Source organism: Heptranchias perlo, chromosome 3 (assembly GCF_035084215.1).
Source record: "Heptranchias perlo isolate sHepPer1 chromosome 3, sHepPer1.hap1, whole genome shotgun sequence".
In the NCBI taxonomy this organism is placed as follows: domain Eukaryota; kingdom Metazoa; phylum Chordata; class Chondrichthyes; order Hexanchiformes; family Hexanchidae; genus Heptranchias; species Heptranchias perlo.
Window position 1 is genome coordinate 29,945,528 of NC_090327.1, and position 9,896 is coordinate 29,955,423.

Below are 9,896 nucleotides of genomic sequence, written 5' to 3' on the forward strand. Positions count from 1 at the left end.
CTTCCGCTGTTTAGCATGCATGTAGTCCTGAGTTGTAGCTTCACCAGGTTGGCACCTCATTTTTCGGTATGCCTGGTGCTGCTCCTGGCATGCTCTTCTACACTCCTCATTGAACCAGGGTTGATCCCCGGCTTGTTGGTAATGGTAGAGTGAGGAATATGCCGAGTCATGAGGTTACAGATTGTGCTGGAATACAATTCTTCTGCTGCTGATGGCCCCCAGCGCCTCATGGATGCCCAGTTTTGAGCTGCTAGATCTGTTCTGAATCTATCCCATTTAGCACGGTGGTAGTGCCACACAACATGTTGGATGGTGTCCTTCGTACGAAGACGGGACTTTGTCTCCACGAGGACTGTGCGATGGTCACTCCCACCAATACTGTCATGGACAGATGCATTTGCGACAGGTAGATTGGTGAGGACGAGGTCAAATAAGTTTTTCCCTCATGTTGGTTTGCTCACCACCTGCCGCAGGCCCAGTCTAGCAGCTATGTCCTTCAGGACTCGGCCAGCTCGGTCAGTAGTGGTGCTACCGAGCCACTCTTGGTGAAGGACATTGAAGTCCCCCACCCAGAGTACATTCTGTGCCCTTGCTACCCTCAGTGCTTCCTCCAAGTGGTGTTCAACATGGAGGTCAATTGATTCATCAGCTGAAGGAGGGCAGTAGGTGGTAATCAGCAGGCGGTTTCCTTGCCCATGTTTGACCTGATGCCATGAGATTTCATGGGGTCCAGAGTCAATGTTGAGGACTCCCAGGCCACTCCCTCCTGACTGTATATCACTGTATCACCACCTCAGGTTGGTCTGTCCTGCCGGTGGGCAGAGATGGTGATGGAAGAGTCTGGGACATTGGCTGAAAGGTATGATTCTGTGAGTATGGCTATGTCAGGCTGTTGCTTGACTATTAGTAGTTGGAGAAGAGGAACACGAACTTTTGAAGGAGTATTGATGACTAGTTTTGAAAGGGTGAAGGATAGTGCCTGAACAAAGTGGGCTATTAAATCAGTGAGTATCAGGAAGAGTAGTTAAGTGGTCAGGGTTTGGGTATGGAGGAGGTATCGTGAAAGAGAGGAAAACTATAGCATTTACAAAATGCGGTTCAGCTTCCCAAATGCTTCTGTTGGTAAATGAATTCTTATATAGTGATACTGAGCTGTACAGACTCGGAATGTCCCAGATCAATGGTAAGGTAGCTGATCTCAGCTGGCTTTACAGTTAAACTTAGCTAAGGACAGAAAAAGATCAGTTTGCTGCTCCTGATCATTATTCCGTGACCACTGATGGAAAGTTCGGACGTTGGGTAAAAGCAGGAGCAGCCTTGTTTGTGACACTCTCACAGTTGAATAACCTGTTGATACTTAAGACCTAATTTTGTGTTATTGAAAATTTTGTGTGTGTGCGCGTGCGCACCCGTGGCGTGGCTGAGCCTATAGTGTGGGATATGAGTCACGTCGAATTTTGCAATGTGTGTTCTGCCCCCTGTTTTCAGTAAGCTGCAGGCACAGGAAGGCTTTCTCGGAGAGCTTGGCCTGTAGCACACTTGACTCAGAATCACAAAACATTGCAAGGGAGCAGCTCTTAAGTGGGAAGTTGTAGTATTAACAGAACAGTTGCCTAATTGTTCACACTGTAGAGTTGGCGATCTAGCTGCAGGAAGTGGGAGAAAGGAGGGTGGCCCTATTTTGGTGCTGATGGGCAACCTCCAGTTAAAGCACAAGGGTCCCCCTGCATGAAGGGAGATTGCCGATTGAGTCACTGCAGTTACCTGGTTCCCATGTACATCCTTGCAAATGAGGAAGAAATGTGTCACTATCAGGAAGAAGGTGATGGTAACATTACTCCTCCATTTTCCTCACATTCCTTGTGGGGCAACCATGGCACAAGCCTAAGTTGAGAACTTCTCCTCTGGAAGATACTGTTCCAAGCATTGTGCACAGCCATTGCAGTTCATAGTATCAAAGTAGGTACCATGAGGCCCATCGTGTCCGTCCAGCTCTTTGACAGAGCTATCAGAGCTATCCAATTAGTCCCATTCCCCCTGCTCTTTCCCCATAACCCTGTAAATATTTTCCCTTCAAGTATTTATCTAATTCCCTTTTCAAAGTTACCATTGAATCTGCTTCGACCACTCTTTCAGGCAGTGCATTCCAGATCATTACAACTCGTTGCGTAAAAAAATGTTTCCTCTTGTCGCCCCTGGCTCTTTTGCCGATCAACTTAAATCTGTGTTCTTTTGGTTACTGACTCTTCTGCTACTGAAAACAGTTTCTCCATACATCGTATCTAAAGTGTTCATGGTCTTGTACACCTCTAGCAAATCTCCCCTTAACCTTCTTTGTTCTGAGGAGAACAACTCCAGCTTCTCCAGTCTCTCCACATAACTGATGTCCCTCATCTCTGGTGCCATTCTAGTAAATCTCTTCTGCACCCTCTTTAAGGCCTTGACATCCTTTCTAAAGTGTGGTGCCCAGAATTGAACACAATACTCCAGCTGAGGCCTAACCAGTGTTTTATAAAGGTTTAGTACAATTTCCTTACTTTTGTACGCCATGCCCCTATTAATAAAGCCCTGGCTTTATGCTTTTTTAACATTCTTCTCAACTTGTCCTGCCACCTTCAGTGATTTATGTATGTATACCCACTGATCTCTCTGTTCCTGCACCCCCTTTAAAATTGTACCATTCAGTTTATATTGCCTCTCCTCTTTCTTCCTTCCAAAATGCATCACTTCACACTTCTCTGCGTTAAATTTCATCTGCTGTATGTCTGCCCATTTCATCAGTCTGTCTATGCCCCCCTGAAGTCTGTTACTATCCTTTACAATGTTTACTACATTTCCAAGTTTCGTGTCATCTGCAAACTTTGAAATTATACCCTCTGTACGCAAATCCAGGTCGTTAATATATATCAAAAAGAGCAATGATCCTAATACTGACCCCGGGGAACACAACTTTATATGTCCCTCTAGTCTGAAAAACAACTGTTCGCCACTACTCTCTGCTTTCTGTCCCCTAGCCAATTTTGTATCCACGCTGCCACTGTCCCTTTAATCCCATGAGCTTTAATTTTGCTAATAAGTCGATATGCACATCAACCGCACGACCCTCATCAATCCTCTCTGCTACTTCATCAAAGAACTCAATCAAGTTAGTCAAACACGATTTTCCTTTAACAAATCTGTGCTGATTTCCATTTATTAGTCCATATTTTTCCACGTGCCAATTAATTTTGTCCCGGATTATTGTCTGTAAAAGTTTCCCCACCGCTGACGTAGGCTCACTGGCCTATAATTGCTGGGTTTATCCCTCTCCCCTTTTTTGAACAGAAGTGTAACATTTGCAATCCTCCACTCCTCCAGTAACGTCCCCATATCTAAGGAGGATTGGAAGATTTATTTTATTTGTTCATGGGATGTGGGCGTCGCTGGCAAGGCCAGCATTTATTGCCCATCCCTAATTGCCCTTGAGAAGGTGGTGATGAGCCCCCTTCTTGAACCACTGCAGTCTGTGTTGAAGGTTCTCCCATAGTGCTGTTAGGGAGGGAGTTCCAGGATTTTGACCCGGCGCGATGAAGGAACGGCGATATATTTCCTAGTCAGAATAGTGTGTGACTTGGAGGGGAACATGCAGGTGGTGTTGTTCCCATGCACCTGCTGCCCTTGTCCTTCTAGGTAGTAGAGGTCGCGGGTTTGGGAGGTGCTGTCGAAGAAGCTTTGACGAGTGCTGCAATACATCTTGTAGATGGTACACACTGCAGCCACAGTGCGCCGGTGGTGGAGGGAGTGAATGTTTAAGGTAGTGGATGGGGTGCCAATCAAGCGGGCTGCTTTGTCCTGGATGGTGTCGAGCTTCTTGAGTGTTGTTGGAGCTGCACTCATCCAGGCAAGTGGACAGTATTCCATCACACTCCTGACTGTGCCTTGTAGATGGTGGAAAGGCTTCGGGAGTCAGGAGGTGAGTCACTCACCGCAGAATACCCAGCCTCTGACCTGCTCTTGTAGCCGCAGTATTTATGTGGCTGGTCCAGTTTAATTTCTGTTCAGTGGTGACCCCCAGGATGTTGGTGGTGAGAGATTTGGCGATGGTAATGCCGTTGAATGTCAAGGGGAGGTGGTTAGACTCTCTCTTGTTGGAGATGGTCATTGCCTGGCACTTGCCTGGCGTGAATGTTACTTGCCACTTATCAGCCCAAGCCTGAATGTTGTCCAGGTCTTGATGCATGCGGGCACGGACTGCTTCATTATCTGAGGGGTTGCGAATGGAATTGAACACTGCAATCATCAGCAAATATCCCCATTTCTGACCTTATGATGGAGGGAAGGTCATTGATGAAGCAGCTGAAGATGGTTGGGCCTAGGACACCGCCCTGAGGAACTCCTGCAGCGATGTCATGGGGCTGAGATGATTGGCCTCCAACAATCACTTACATCTTCCTTTGTGCTAGGTCTGACTCCAGTCATTGGAAAGTTTTCCCCCTGATTCCCATTGACTTCAATTTTACTAGGGCTTCTTGATGCTACACTCGGTCAAATGCTGCCTTGATGTCAAGGGCAGGCCGGAGCCTCTGCAATTTCCTCCCTTACTTCCCTCAGTAACCTAGGATGCATTCCATCTGGACTGGGTGACTTTTTTTACTTTGAGTACTGCCAACCTTTTAAGTATTTCCACCTTATCTGTTTTTAACCTATCCAATATCACTACTATCTCCTCCTTTACTGCTACAGTGGCAGCATCCTCTTCTCTAGTGAAGACGAATGCGAAATATTCATTTAGTACCTCAGCCATGCCCTCTGCCTCCACAAGAAGATCTCCTTTTTAGTCCCTAATCGGTCCCACCCTTCCTTTGACTATCCTTTTACTATTAATGTTTATAAAAAAAACTTAGGGGTTCCCTTTTATGTTAGCTGCTAATCTATTCTCATACTCTAGCTTTGCCTGGCTTTTTCCCTTTTTTAGATCTCCTCTATACTTTCTGTATTTAGCCTAGTTCTCTGCTGCATTATGAACCTCATTTTCTTCATAAGCCTCCTTTTTCTGTTTCATTTTACTCTCTATATCTTTAGTCATCCAGGGAGCTCTAGCTTTGGATGCCCTTTCTTTCCCCCTCGTAGGGATGTGTCTACTTTGTATCCGAATAAACTCCTCCTTGAAGGCCTTCCATTGTTCAATTACTGTTTTGCCGATCAATTTATGATTCCAATCCACCTGGGCAAGACCCCTTTTTAACTCACTGAAATTTGCCTTCCTCCAGTTAAGCATTTTCACATTTGATTGTTCCTTGTCCTTTTCCATAACTATTCTGAACCAAATGATATTATGATTACTGTTCCTCAAATGCTCCCCCACTGAAACATGCTCCACCTGCCCCACTTCATTCCCCAGAACTAGATCCAGCACTGTTTCCTTCCTGGCTGGGCTGGAAACACACTGTTCTAGAAAGTTCTATTGAACACATTTCAGGAATTCCTCCTCCTCTTTGCCCTTCACATTGTTACTGATCCAGTCTGTATTGGGATAATTGAAGTCCACCATTATCACTACTCTATAGTCCTTGCATCTTTCTGTAATTTGCCTGCAAATTTGCTCCTCTATCTCCTTCCCACTATTTGGTAGCCTATATTGTACACCTAGTAGTGTCATAGCCCCTCCATTGTTCCTTAATTCTAATCAAATAGATTCTGTCTTTGACCCCAACTCTTTCCAGTGCTATAATAGTTCCTTTGATCAATACTGCCACACCCCCTCTTTCCTTTCCTGCACTATCTTCCTGAATACCTTGTAGCCTGGAATATTAAGTACCCAATCCTCCCCTTCTTTGAGCCAGGTCTCTGTTATTACCACTATATCATAGTCCCATGTGGCGACTTGAGCCTGCAGCTCACCATCCTTATTTACCATGCCACATGCGTTTACGCACATGCACTCTAAACTCATCTTAGATTGCCTCGCATTTACCCCCTGTCTGGTCCCTCCTATTTCTGAACTATTCTTTACTCTGGTACTACTTGTCTCTCCCAATCCTCTGTGCACCTTGTTTCTCCTCTCTAATCCTTCATCCAAGTGCCCATCCCCCACCAAATTAGTTTAAACCCTCCCCCACAGCACCAGTTTTCTCCCCTCAAGGCATTGGTCCCAGCTCTGTTGAGGTGCAACCCGTCCATCTTGAACAGATCCTTCCTGCCCCAGAACTGGTCCCAATGCCCAGGAATCTGAAGCCCCCCCTCCTGCACCATTGCTGCAGCCACTTTCTGTGATTCGTGTACAAGGACACCTAAATCCCCCTGACTACCAACGTTTCTTAGTCTCTCACCCTTTAAAAAAATTCTTTTTTTCTATTCTTCCTACCAAAGTGGATAATTTCATATTTGCCCACATTATACTCCACCTGCCAGCTTCTCACCCACTCACTTAACCTGTCCATATCCATTTGCAGCCTCTTTGCATCTTCCTCACAGCTTATTTTTCTACCTAGCTTTGTATCGTCAGCAAACTCGGATACATTACACTCGGTCTCCTCATCTAAGTTATTGATGTAAATTGTAAACAGCTGAGGCCCAAGCACTGATCCTCCCTAAACCCCTCTGTCTCTCCATCTGCCTCTCCTCTTTTCAAGACCCTTCTTAACCCTCTTTTATCAAGCTTTTGGTCATCCCTCCTATTATCTGTTTCTTTTTGCTTACCGTTCCTTTTTTTCATTATGCCTGTGTGATGTGCCTTTGTATCGTCAGCAAACTTGGATACATTACACCCTGTCCCCTCATCCAAGTCATTGGTATATATTGTAACAGCTGAGGCCCAAGCACTGATCCTTGCTGCACCCCACTACAACCTGCCAACCCGCAAAATGACCCATTTATCTACCCTGCTAGTTACACCCTCAAAAAATTCTAATAGATGTGTCCCCACATCTCCTGAAAATGTAACTTCCACCCTAGCTTTTTAACTTCCTCCCTAGCACCTGAAACTCTGACTGCAGGACTTCGACCCGTTTCCGTCCTATGTCATTGGTTCCCACATGGACCACGACTTCTGGCTGTTCCCCTTCCCCCCTCAAAATGTTCTGCACTTTCTCAGTGATGTCGGTGGCCCACGAACGTTGCATGTGAGGCCCCATCAGCAACATATTCAAGACTGAGTTAGACAAATTTTTGATCAGTAAGGGAGTCAAAGGATATGGGGAACAGGCAGGAAAGTGGAGTTGAGGCCAGAATCAGATCGGCCATGATCTCATTGAATGGCGGAGCAGGCTCAAATGGCCTACTCCTGCTCCTATCTCTTATGTTCTTATGTCTTGCTGTTGGAAATTTACCCTTCACTGCCTAGGCTCACATAGGATGAATAGCCACTTGGGTGAGGTACCTGAGGGCTACTGCTGACCATTGTCTAGAAAGAGCCAGCAGCTTTTGGCGAAGAGGGAAGAAAGTTGGGGGCGATAGGGACAGTGACACAGAATTCTGTGGTGAGACTTTTCTGAGATAGGAGATTGAGATGGCAAATTGCACTGATCCTTTCCTTTTTGATTGGTTTCTTTCCTTCAGGCTGAGGATGAAACAGCAGCCAATCACACAGTGATGATCCAGCAGGCTTTGGAGCAGGCCTCAGTGGAGCTGGGGGAGGGGCATCACCTGGTCGAGCAAGTCGTAGTCTCCTCTGACGATGTGGAGGGGATTGAGACAGTGACCGTTTACACTCAGGGCGAAGAGACATCTGAATTCATCGTTTACGTGCAAGAGGCTGTGCAAGCGGAGGAACAGACAACAGAGCAAGTCGAGGAACTGTGACTGCTTCCATAACTTTTAACCAGGACTTCAGCTGGTTGGAACAAGAAGGCACTAAGGCCCCTGTTTCTGATTTGCATAAAATAATGGCAATAGCAGTGCAATCAATGAACTCTGTTCAGCTCAGAGTGGCAGAATATAACCAAACAGGAATTCTCCAGAAAAAGGAACGGTTCAGGACAGGTTTCCTTTTGTTACTTCACTTTATTAATTAACCCCGCGCCCCCCCCCACCAAGTTAGCTTCCCAGATCATGATCAGGAGCAACAAGATGGCTCAATCAATGGACGATGCCATGATGCCTTCGAAGATGGGCCACCCAGGAAAATCCATTCAGGCGGTGGGGGGGGTGGAATGTTTCACAGTTTTCCCTAACACGGCCTGGTGTGAGCAGTTTGAGGAAGGGAGGGAAAACCCAGACTGGAGAAACTCAGGAAGCCCACAGCCATGGACACCTGACAGTTGAGTTTGATTTTTCTTTCTGATTTTTTTTTACAACAGTTTCAGCCAGGCACCATTGTGAAGTACAAGTCTATCTGAATTACAGGTAATTTTTTTTTGTGTGGAGGGAGAGAATTTTTTTTAATTTACTCGATGTTGGCAGTGACTCAGAGCTATTTTGAGATCCTCGTACATCCTGAAAACCGGGCAAACTACATTGGAACGTCAGCAGATCACAGATAGGAGAGCATTAAACTGGTTTATATTCTGTGTCATAGTCTGTGAATGAAGTATCAGCGAGACAGACACAATTGAATAAAGAATCAAAGCGACACTTTTGTTTTTGTAATAACTTCTATTTATGAATTTTATGGAGATGGTGACAGTACAAATGCAGAAACATATACAATGCATGGATAAAAAGAAAAAAACTTGCAAATGCTGGAATCCTGAAATAAAAACAGAAAATGCTGGAAACACAGAGCAGATCTGACGGTATGTGTAAAGTTAACATTTTAGATGTGGATCCTTAGCCAGATCTAGAAAGTGGGAGATGACCAAGTTCTTTTATAGGGGGGAGGGGCGGAGAATAACATGTAAAAGGCAAGTCAGGTATGGCTCTTAGTACAAAGAAATGGGTTTAATGTAAACAGGTTATTAAACAGTTAATGGGTTTAATATTCACACAAACAGGTTATTAAACCCTTAATTCTTTATGATAGGAGTCAGCACACCTCGTTCTCCTGTTCCCCACCCTTTGTTTTTGTTCTGTCCTATACAAGGACTCGTGTAACATTGCTTGACGGGGTGAAATTGGTCTTTGGAGGTAGCGGGTGATAACGAATCGGCAGCCTGTTTTATACGCTGCCCGATTTGCTTTTCCATTTGGAAAATGAGGTATGGCGTATTCTTGTGTGTCAGTAGAACATAAAGCATGGAATGAGAAAAGGCTATCACACATTATCCACAGTCTGTGCAATTGTGGATTGATAACAGAAAGACCTGAAAATGTTTTCTCCGATATCTTTCCTCCCCAAGTAATTAATCATTCTCGGGATGTGGGCATCGCTGGCAAAGCTGGCATTTATTGCCCATCCCTAGTTGCCCCGAGAAGGTGGTGGTGGGTCGTCTTGAACAGCTGCAAGCGATTTTGATCTGAGAGGTTTGCTAGGCTACGTGATGAAGGCAGTTAAGAGTCAACCACGATGGTGTAGAACTGGAATCACATATAGGAAGGACAGGGTATGGATGGCAGGTTTCCTTCCTTAAAGGACATTAGTGAACCAGTTGGGTTTTTACAACAATCCGACAGCTTCTTAGTCTCTGTTACTGATGCCAGTTCATATTTCCAGATTTCTTTAAAAACTGAATTCAAATTCTCAAACTCTCATGGTGAGGTTTGAACTCGCCTTCTCTGCATTACTAGTCCAGTAACAACCACTGCACTACTGTAACCATGAGCAAAACTCCAAAATATCTATGCATCTCCACTAATTAAGGCTGACCAATTCCATTGATTCAATACAGTCGATTATGTTAAAATCGGCCAGGCCTCTCAAGCTTTCAAACTTCCGGATGCGTCGCCCGTTCAGGGCCCTTGCGCACCAATCCCGCCTCAAGTTAAAATCGAGTCCGAACAGCCTACTGAGATTCACTGTTTACGATCACGTGTGAATCATT

The 9,896-nt window shown here is 45.2% G+C and overlaps 1 protein-coding gene across 6 annotated transcripts in view; it reads left to right on the forward strand.

The window, feature by feature from the left end:
- Nucleotides 1-8,548, forward strand: part of LOC137311309 (zinc finger protein ZFAT-like) — a 109,187-nt gene extending 100,639 nt beyond the window's left edge. For all 6 annotated transcript variants that reach the window (XM_067978607.1, XM_067978615.1, XM_067978623.1 and 3 more), the window contains exon 16: nt 7,537-8,548. In XM_067978607.1, coding sequence (XP_067834708.1) covers nt 7,537-7,779 — 243 coding nt within the window. In that variant the 3' untranslated portion in view covers nt 7,780-8,548. The remainder of the gene's footprint in view (nt 1-7,536) is intronic.
- The last annotated feature ends 1,348 nt before the right edge of the window (nt 8,549-9,896 follow it).